An 11,097-nucleotide genomic window follows, 5' to 3' on the forward strand; every position below is an offset into this window, starting at 1 on the left:
TTTTCCGCTTCTCGCTTCTCAAAACACTGGTTAATCACCTCGTCAATACGATCGTTTTGATACTAAAATTGCAATTTTCAGAGATGGACCAATTTCGGGATCCAAAATGGGAAATGTGGGACCTGCGTTCGTAATTCCCGAATTGACCCCAAAAGTTGGTCCTAGGTAGCACCCCAAGCTCATATGACTAAGTGATACGTAAATTGGGGCATGGGCAAAGTTATAAACGCGCATGCAACGAAAAACCCAATTTCTAAGCTAAGAACAAGAACGGGCAACAACTAAATCAAGAAGTTTACCAATAAAGAAGCTCCCACGGCCAAAAGTAATCGCACCCCGACGGTCCTCGTGGAAAACCCCGCAAAATAGGCTCTTGAATCGTAGAAAACGGACCTAAACTGATCAAGAAACAAGACCTCAAAATTCATCACACTTCCAACTCGAAAATGTCAAAAGACTGCAGCTAATTTCGTGAATTTACCTCACACAAAGCCTCCCCTCAAGATTCCGAGCACACCAATGGATTCCTTATGAAATTCGCTTGAAGTTATCCTCCTGAATCGCCAAATTTGGGTTCCAAATGAGGGAGAAATCGAGTTTCCAAGCTCCACAAGTGAGTTGATCCCGTCTCTTGTCTATTAAGTTTTCAAGTTAGTGTTATTATTGAAATATTCAGTCCCTGCACCCAGGATACCCCGAGCAGCTGGTTGCCGAACTTCAGCTGAGGCAGAAAGATATATTAAACAAAAGAGAACGCGGAAATCTGAAGAAAATGTACGTAGACTAAAGGAGAACTCCCAGAGTGGCCCAAGTGGCAAATATTTGCAAAGAGCAGGTCACTTTAAAGTGGAGCATGACAGCAGCCCCAGAGGAGTTGTTGGATTCATGTTGCAATGACTTATCATCAACTACCACACCACATGGTGTTGGAAGTGCTGCAGACGTTTGGGATGTCAGTGGCTTTTCAGGGGCTGAGTTGCTCTTAGACGCTGTAAGATTCTTCTGTTTCTGCTTCCACATATTGTTGCTATTTCCACAATCTTCTTTGCGAGCATTAACCATGCGACTGATATTATCTGACTTTGTACATATACCAGAATGGGTATTGATGTGGCAATTCCAACAGTATTGATGCTCCAGAAAAGTGACGATTTTTTTGAACTTTGTTAGTAGTGTATGGCTATACCCTTTTAATCTTAAGCTGCATTTGTGGCAATTGCAAATGCAGGAAAAATGCTTTGGGGTGAGATGAGAATCCTGCCTACTCATTATCTAAACATGTCGCAAACCATGTCTATGGGGATCTTTAGTGGCAGCATCACCAAGAAATCTGATGTGCATGGTCTATTCAATATTGATCTCAATAAGGTGGACAAAGTGTATAAGATGCTTGTTAAAAAGGGCATGGCTCAAGTATAATGTTGCTACTTTACAGGTTCAAGCATGATTTTACTTATTTTCTACCAAAACTGGCAATGACGTAAAATGGCTAGCCTGTTTGCTTGAATTCTCCAAAACTATCTAAACCGTTATGTTAGAATGAAGGTTGCTCAAGGCATGGCTGTTCAAAATTATCACATACGTGTAACGGGAAGAAAAGCCATGCAGTGGATATCCTTTATAATGATACCCATTGTAGATGCGAGGTTCGTAACAAAAGCTTTTCAGTGTTACAATAACATTGCAATTATCATGTCCATCACAAATTTGTCACTTACAATACACTGATAAAGGCGAATAGCCAGGTTGGTAATTCTGAAATGGGAAGTAGGATTTTCGAGGAGATGGCAAACAATGGATTGAAGGCTGATATCTTGACTTACAATGCATTGATTTTGGGACTGTGCAAGGAGGGGAAAACAAAGAAAGCTGCATTGGTCAAAGAACTTGATGATAAGGCAAACTTAGTTCCTCATTCATCTACTTTCTTTTATCTGATTAGTGGACAGTGTGCCAGAAGGAATTCTGATCGTGCGTTTCAATTCTATAAAAGCATGGTTAGAGGTGTTTTCCACCCTTACAACCCCACTTTGACTCTATTGGCATCCACGTTCATCAAGAATGAGGGTTATGATGAAGCGATGAAAGTCTTGAAAGAGATGCTAGAAAGATCTATTACCCTTGACTTGGGTATGTTAACTGAAATATGCAACTTGTTTCTCAGATGCGGCAGAGAAGGAGCGATCATAAAACTCTTACAAGAACTAGAAGCTAGACGCCTCATGCCCGAAGGTTTTGATCAAACAACAGTGATTAGCTCTACAGACGGAAGATAGAATGTTATTTTTTTTTTACAAGAAATAGAGGCTAGACGCTAATGCCCGGAGGTTCCCGGCAGTCAGATTTGGTCCTCCGGACAGCAACCCGGCTGGTTACACCCTACACAGGAAATTGGGCTGTGAGGTGAGTAACTATATTCAACAATCATTTGCCAACGTCGTTCCTAAGCCCTTCTAAGATGTTTTCAGTTCCAAGCAACTTTGTCAGTACTCCTTTTCATTCTACAGATTGAAGATAGAATGTAAGTTGTACTCAACTTTGTTCCAATTGTGCGGCAACAACTATAACTTGCCCTTAATTTTCAAAAACATGAATTGCTCTGGTACCAATGAGCTCTTTTCTCATGACCAAAATGTTTTGCCACGTCGACAATTGAAACTTGTTTTGTCTGGACAATGAACATATGATAGTGTCAATGAGAATACAATTTTTTTAATATCATCTGTAAATGAATACATTTATTTTCTTAATGAAACCACAACAATTGCACCTCAATCTAAGTAAGCTAAGCTAGTTAGGATTAGGTAGACATTTATTTGTCAAGTTTAAAAAAATTCTCTTTTGCCATATTGTTCTTCTATAGGTTGCAACTGATACAGTATTTGCTAGAGAAGATCATTTTAGCTGATTGTCAGATGTCAAAGTGTTGTATGATTCTATGTTATTCAATTCTATTCTTGTATTGATAGTCTTATTTGGTTGTTTGTTCCAATAAATTCTGAACTAAACCAGATGGCCTAGGAAATTATAATGTCTTCTAAGCTGTTTTCCTTATCCAAATGCATGTGTTTTCTCTAAAGACCTTAGGGGCCATTTGGTTATGGGATAAACACAAAGCTAATACATGAATAACTTTTGGTTATTCATGTATTAATTTTATACCATGTTTGGTTTGTAAATAGGATAAAAGTTATTCACGTATTACTTTTATACAAGGTTTGGTTGCGTTTTTTGTAATCCTACATAATTAATACTTACATAACTTATGAGGAAATCTATATATAAGTTATATTCACAACACTTGAAGCAAATGACCTGTCAAACTCAAACAATAGCGCAAGCGTTTCAAACATAAACATAAGATGGAATAAGATATGTGGTTATTAGTTATACATGTAGTAAAATAATAAATTACACATTTACCCATTTTTTTTTGTCTTGATTGCTTAATTCTATTCAATACAAGTTACTTAATTGATTTTAGTTATTTGTTAATTTACTTTATTGTTTTAGCTATTGGTATTTATTTAAATTTTAATGTGTTATATAGATAGTAATTTATTTTAATGGGTATAATAAATATTAGCTCACTAAACATTTTGAAATTAAGAAATAAGAATTAGCTCACTAATTTTTTTTAAACTCTATATAACTAAACTTAATTAATACCTACATTACTAAATCTAACATAACTAAATACCTGCATAAATAAATTCTACATAACTAATATCTGCATAACTCTAACCAATAACTAAAAGACCCTTTAGTTTACCCGTTCAGGGTGCTTTCTTCTGTCGTATGAATTAAGTTCTGACTAAATCAGATACGTGTGTGGAAAGAATGAAGCAAGCTCCCAAAGTTAAACAGATGAATTTATTAAAGATCTTGAATATTCTGCTGCCAACCATAGAGGCATAGCTGCTCAAGCTGTTGAAGTGTACGAGAGTGTTTAAGTGTCTTTTGATGCTTAAGATAAAGAGTGGGTATTATTGTGCCAAAGTAAAAACTTTAAAACAGGGTGGAGGGGGGCGAACATTTGTTTTCTTCATCTATCCAAAAGACGCTTATATACTGGCCTTTGGAGTAGGAAATCTAAATATATATATATATATATATATATATATATATATATATATATATGAGAATCTTCAGCCTGGTCCCAATTATACCTCTCACAGTCCAATTATTTTGGAAAAGTCACAATGGTTTGTGTGGGTCTCTTCCAATTATACCTCTCACAATCCAATTATTTTGGAAAAGTCACAATGGTCGTGTGGGTCTCTTGCATTTGAAACCTTTCTTTCTTCCATGGAAGCTTACATATTTAAACTCCAACTCAATCAGATTCATCATCATTGTTGGTGTCACTATGCGTCCTCGAACAATCTTCACCATCTCTTCCGTACAATGGCAATCGCCATCGACACTATTATCCCATCCAATATAGACATTCCGAATTAACCATCGGTTACACCTTCACTATCTTTACCCAGACACCATCTGATACCTGATTACTCATCTCCATGGGAGTTCACTGGGTTAACCACCTTCACACTAATTAGGAACCTTAACTTTTATATATTTATAAATTGATTGAGTCTGACGGCATTCGAAAAGTCTTCCAGACCTTCATCCAGATATTGAATTGCTTCTTTACACCAATTTAACCCACCGACCCCTTCCTCCCGCCCAAAAAACAGATAAGAAGGGTACAGACTGTCAAGTCGATAAAAGACCCACATCAAGTTGAGCTTAATTTATACTATATGAGAAGAAAGAGATGCTAAGATAAATCTGAAAGAAAGTTGCTACTGCACATGTAAGAAGCATAAACTTTTTTGCAACTCTGCTTTCTTAGGCACGTTTTTAGATTATGGTTTGACGAACATGGGGCTTGACTAGATTGGCTATAATTTCCTACTTTTGGTTAGTATTCTATTACCTCTTACTAAGTATATTGACACTACTAAAAAATTGTGAAAAAACGACAGAAAGAAAAGCGATGGACTGCGTCGCTGGCTAAAAGCGACAGATAAAGGGACACCGTCCGTCGCTTATAATTGTTTTATTTTTTATTTTAAAAAGTGACGGACAGTGACTCTATGTTCGTCGTTTTTTGGCGGATTTTTGCGCCAAAATATTTTTAATTAATAATTATTTATTTAATATACATTGCGACGCCGTCCGTCGCTTTCTATAAAAAATAATTATTTTTAATTTTAATTAAGCAACGGTATCCGTCGCTTATTTTTAATTTTAATTTATAATATTTTTTAATAAAATTTTATTTTATTATTTATATATTTTAAGTATTTTAAAATATTGAAGGACTGCGTTGCTTAGTCCGTCGCTTTTTGAGTCAAAATTTTTTAAAGGGAGCGACGGACTTTGTGATGCTGTCCGTTGCCCCTCACTAAATATCAGTCACCTTCTCTCATTTTTTTTATCTACTCTCTCTTAACTCTCTCTCTCTCTGTTCGATCCACTCCCCCAAACCCCAGCCCCGACGCCCACCCTCACCCCCGCCGCACAGAGCTTCCCGCCGCCGCCGCCATCCCTCCCTCTCTCTTAGGTAGTCCGACCTCTCTCTTCTCTTTTTCTCTCCTTGTTAAACTTAGTTAGGGTTTTATTTTTTGTAAATTGAGAAAATTTTGAATTGTTAATTTATTTCATTTATGTTGTTAACATAGTTAATTTGTAATATTGATTGTGAATTAGTGAACAAAAAGTTATAGTTTTGATTTTAGGGTTTTACTTTGAATTGGAGTATTTTGAATTAGTTTGTGATTTGGATTTTTTTTAGTTGGAATTGAATATTTTTGAAGTTATAATGTTATTAACATTGTTAGTTTGTATATTTAATTGTGATTTAGTGAATGAAGATTTTTGGGTTTTAGTTTGAATTGGATTGTTTGAATTAGATTGTAAATTTGAGTATTTTTTTAGTTTGAATTGAAATGTTGTTGAAGTTAAAGTTAGATTTAAGAAGTAATTATAGAAGTTAGAAGTTAGAAATGTTGAACTTAGAAAAAATGAAATTTAATATCATGAACTTAGAACTTATTTAGAGCTGTTAATTACAACTTAGAACTTAATCATAACTTGTATTGAACTTAGAACTTTGAACTTGAATTTAGAACTTGAACTTTAGGTCGGACTTTTTAAGTTGAACTTAATTTTTTTTTGGTGTAGTATTTACTTATTTGAAATTAGGTTGCGAGTTTTAGATATTGTGAATTATTTATATTGTTCATGAAGTTATTAACTTTGGTTTCATGAATTGTAGTCTTTAAGAATTAATTAAGCTTAAACTTTAGAAATGTTGAATTATTGTAGAATATATGAATTGTAAGTTGTGAACTTTTAACTTAAATTTTGAACTTGGAATTTAGAATTTTTTAAAGTTGTACTTTAGGATTATTTTAACTTGAACTTAGATTTTAGAACTTGAATTGTAGGATTTTTGAAGTACTTAGGAATTTTTTTGGTTTGTATAAATTCTCAACTTTAGATACTTGAACTTTAATTATACTTGAAATTTGAAAGTTTGTACTTTAACTTAGAAAAAAATCAATTTGAACTTTAGAAATGTTGAACTTGAGAATTCTTGAATTTTGTAGGATATGTAAACTTTAAGTTGTGAACTTTGAACTCGAATTTAGAACTTGAATTTTAGGATTTTAAGTTGAACTTTAGGATTTTTTAATTTGAACTTAGATTTTAGAACTTGAACTTTAGGATTTTTTAATTAAGTAGTTAGAAATTATTTTGGTTCACATAAATTTTCAAACTTTAGATACTTAAACTTAGCATACTTGATATAATTAATTAAGGTTGAATATTTAAGTACAAAATTTTAAGTGCAGGGGTACAATCTAATTAAAGATTCCAATATATGAAATTGGAATTAAAGTGTTTTTGAAGGTTGAAGTTAGAATTAGTTGAAGTTTTGAAGTTAGAAGTTAGAATTAGTTGATTTTAGGAAGTTTTGAAGTTTGAAAGTTGAAAGTTTAACTTAGAAAAATATTGGAACTTAGATACTTGAAATTTAGGACTTAGAAATTGAAATTAAAGTGTTTTTAAAGTCTTTCAAACTTTTTGAAGGTTCCCTATGTTAGTTTATGACTTCGACGATAGTGATGAATACATAGAAAATAGTTTTTAGGTTCCCTATGTTAGTTTATGAACATTTTGAAATTTTTTGTTAACTTTGAAAGACTTTAAAACATTGTAAATTATGAATTTATTCATTTTGAGTGTTTAATTATGTTCGTTATCATGTATTTTGTGTGTTTTGTTTGTTGTTAGGTGTGTTGGATTGTGTTGTATTGAATATTATTGAATTGAATTTTAATTACAGGTGGGCAGCAGAAATGCAGGTTTCTGCTGTCAAAAATGTTGCAGAAAAGCGACGGGCGGGGTCCTTTAGTCAGTCGTTTTTCAGGAATTTTTTTTAGAAAAATGCAGAAAAGCGAGGGACATGGTTCTTTAGTCTGTTGCTTTTCTGATTTTTTTTTTAATTTTTTTTTCAAAAAAGCGACGGACAGGGACCCTATTTCCGTCGCTTTTCTGGAAAAAAAAATTTAATTTTTTTTTAAAAAAGTGACGATGTCCGCCGCTTTATATTAAATAATTAAAAAAATAAAAAATTAAACCCAGTCCATCATTCTCAAGTTATTTTTCAAAAAAAAAAAATTTAGGGGCGACGCAGTCCGTCGCTTTTTGCGTCGCAGTACGTCACTTTTGAAAAAATGTCGAGCAAAAAAGTGACGGAAGTGACTGCGTCGCTTTTCCGTCGAGTTTGGCCAGTGGCCTTTGGCCTTTTTGACCAATTTTTAGTAGTGTGAATTTTTTTTAGCTATTCGTGAAAATAGTTACTGAAAAAAATTGATACTGATTTTTTTTTAATGAATTTTGTACTAAACCTTCATATTAGTTAGGACTTTAAAAGAAAAGTTGAAGGAGAGGGATGAGAGCAAATTTTCTAGAAACGTTGCAATCTAAAATCTTACTTATGCAGAATCGTAAACGTTTTTAAATGTTTAATTTGTTACTTGAAGTTTTTATCATTTCATAAATAGCACTACAATATACTTTACGTAAATGAAGTTGGAGGTATTAATAATATTATATCTTATGTTTCAACTTTCATTTTCAAGGGAGTAAAGATGGGAATATTTACAAAGATTGTAAAAACTTTTCACTGTTAATGTAGTTTTGTCAATTCTAATAAGTTATTTACCCATTGTAATAATTTATGGTAGAATCATGAAGAAATTTCTAATTTAGTAAAGATCAATTTTTTTTGTATATATCTTTAATTGTTTATTATGTTTTTATTTTTTTCCATCGCATGAAGCAGGAACAATTTCTCTAATAGTAGATACTTTCGAGAAAAAGCGCCCAGACTACACTTGAGTAGAGAGTTGGCATACCTTTAGGAGTCAAACTTCTAGTGCAGTCTGTTACGATCCGATTTTGAAAACTAAATTTCAAAATCTTTTCATAACTTGGCGAATACAATCAATTAAATTTATTTTACAAAAATATTTATTAGTTGCCACTTAATTTTTTACCAATATCTTAAGAACATGAGTAAAAGAACTTGAAAGTATTCCTCAATCATAATCATGTGGTCAATGCATCATAAAACGTCATCATAAGCTTATAAACATACCATACATATGTGAGATGTTAATCTTAACCGACACGTAAGACCATGTGAGTTATAACATAGAATCTGATGTAACTCCCACACCGAGAAAAGAGAGACTATTTGTCAAGATAGACTCTGTATCATATACATAACATAACATGAGCTATACGTGGATCCACTAGCTTTGCCATAAAGGCAAACCTACGGTGGCATGTAGTTTAGGAGCTAATGGTTGCTACTAGGGTTTCCTCGTGGATCCCCACCATAAAGTTCACTCGCTGCTAAGTTAATCCCAACAGAATACATAAAACATAGTCATTTGGAAAGTTAAATCAACAAATCCAAGATCATGAAAATATAGCATAAGAATAGCTCCTTGAAAACCATGATCATAACTTTAACTTGTGGATGCTTGTGATAAAACCTTTCACAATTCATGGTTTTATCCATAAAAACATACTTGAATCATCATACATAACTTTCATCAATCATACTTAAATCCTTGATCATAAATTCATGGCTTGAAACGTGAAATTCATGGCATAATGCATGGGTCATTGAAAATCTTATTGAAAACATGTGATTTAACTCAAATCATGCATGAATTGACTATAATCCATGAATAAGAACATAATTGAGTTGATCTATATGCAATTTGATCAAAATCCTAAGATTTGAAGAATTGAAATTGATAGAAAAGAGAGGAAAACTTTGGGATTCCATCGATGGAAAGGATCCATAAATCAATTCTCATATATCTTGGTGAAGATCAACTTCGAATTTTGAAGAAAAACTTTGAACCATAGAACCCTAGCTTGACAAAAAAGAAGATGCCTTTGGGAGAGAATCATTGATGGCAGTGATTTTGAGAAAAAAAATAGGGAATGGAGGTAATTTGAAGAATCTAGGCAGTTATAGGCTTAGCATAATACTCCAAAAATATCGAGGTGCATTAAATAATAGGAAAAGATCCAAACACCCTTTATTAAAATTATTGGGCTGACCCACGAACAGGTTCTACGGGTCATAGGTTGCCTGACGGATTCGTCAATGAACCTTAACACTTGACCAAAAATCCAAAAAATCAGGACTCGTCCTACAAGTCCAACCTATGGGATCCCAAATTGACGGGTTTGTGTGAGCTTATCCATGCGGTTATGCACTATTTGAATATGAATCTGTTTTCTAAAAGATCTTGGCTTTCGTACTTTGGTGGGTCTCCGAGATCCTTTCGACGATCTATGTTGAAGGGATATTTATCTAATCTGATCGATTGCGTAAAGCCCGTGGCAACAATAGAACTGGGGCCGTCAACTCTCTTACGGGTCATAAGGACCCCTAGTTCTGGAAATCGTTAGAACCCTGAAAATTTGAGAATCTGAACCTCAACCTGCGAGTCGATCATACGGGTTGTGCATCCCCTACAGACCTTTCTTTTTGTTCGTAGAAAAAGTTCCAAAACCGTGAAATTTCCCAACTTCCAGGACCTATCTACGACCCTTTTTTCTATGGGCCATCAACCTTCATATGGTCCATAAGACCACTTTGTAGGTCAAGACTATACTTAGCTAAATTTCCAACTTGATCCAAGCCACCTACGATTGGCCTCCTATGGCTCGTAGGACCTCCTACGTACCGTAGGTAGGCTCGTTGGGTTTGCACCAGTGTCACGACCCAAGTCTTGGGCCTAGACGTGACATGATGAATGAGGAACCCGAAAGTACCTCAAACAAGCCTCTTAGCATTCTTTTAGCCTTTCATAGGTAATGATGATAAATAAACAAGGGAAAATCATAATAGTAAATCTTCAACTTACATATGTCCAACAATACCTCTAACTATTAGATTTAACGGGGCTAAGACAAGTCCCTAGCTCACCCTCAATCATAATAGAAGAAATGTCATAGTAAAATATCTTAACATATCATAAGCTAGAAAGATAAAGGAGTATTGTTCCCGGAACATGGGAACTCACCAAAAGTAGTCTTCAACGAAATTTCAACTAGCCATGTGGAGGAGAACGAGGAGGAGCACTGGTCCCTACATGGTGATATCATGTAGGCAAAAGAGTATGCGTTAGTACTTTGAATGTACTAAGTATGTAAGGATGCATGAACATTGAGTAAACATTAAAACATTTATGTAATATGGAACATAATGTAATTCATGCATAATAAATCATATAGATATCCTTTAAAACATTCATTTTGTGGGAAAATGACCATAACCGACATTTAAGACCATGTGAGCTATTACATGGAATCCAACATAATCCCCTACATTGGCCGGGGAGACTACTTGCCAGGTAGAACTCCGTCAACTTCATTCATTTCTTTAACTTTAACTTTAAGGGCTATTTATGGATCCATTAGCCTAAGCCTACAAGGGCTCCTATGTTGGCACATAGTTAATGAGACAAGGGGTTTCTACTAGGATTCCCT

The 11,097-nt window shown here is 34.2% G+C and overlaps 1 protein-coding gene across 1 annotated transcript; it reads left to right on the plus strand.

Moving 5' to 3' along the window:
* Window positions 1-1,277: 1,277 nt before the first annotated feature.
* Window positions 1,278-2,775, plus strand: LOC129891130 (pentatricopeptide repeat-containing protein At4g26680, mitochondrial-like). The gene is made up of 3 exons (XM_055966386.1): window positions 1,278-1,435; window positions 1,539-1,646; window positions 1,746-2,775. Exons 1-3 carry the CDS (start codon window positions 1,334-1,336, stop codon window positions 2,274-2,276), a joined length of 741 nt encoding a protein of 246 aa, XP_055822361.1. The 5' UTR covers window positions 1,278-1,333; the 3' UTR covers window positions 2,277-2,775.
* Window positions 2,776-11,097: the final 8,322 nt, after the last annotated feature.

The sequence above is a fragment of the Solanum dulcamara genome, chromosome 6 (genome assembly GCF_947179165.1).
Source record: "Solanum dulcamara chromosome 6, daSolDulc1.2, whole genome shotgun sequence".
NCBI lineage: Eukaryota > Viridiplantae > Streptophyta > Magnoliopsida > Solanales > Solanaceae > Solanum > Solanum dulcamara.

Excerpts from the sequence above, each read along its gene's own strand:
- LOC129891130 (XM_055966386.1), top strand. The coding sequence starts at position 1,334 with ATGTGCATGGTCTATTCAATATTGATCTCAATAAGGTGGACAAAGTGT. Across the intron at positions 1,436-1,538 it reads ATAATGTTGCTACTTTACAG|AATGAAGGTTGCTCAAGGCA; the intron begins GTTCAAGCATGA and ends CCGTTATGTTAG. Across the intron at positions 1,647-1,745 it reads ATACCCATTGTAGATGCGAG|GTTGGTAATTCTGAAATGGG; the intron begins GTTCGTAACAAA and ends GCGAATAGCCAG.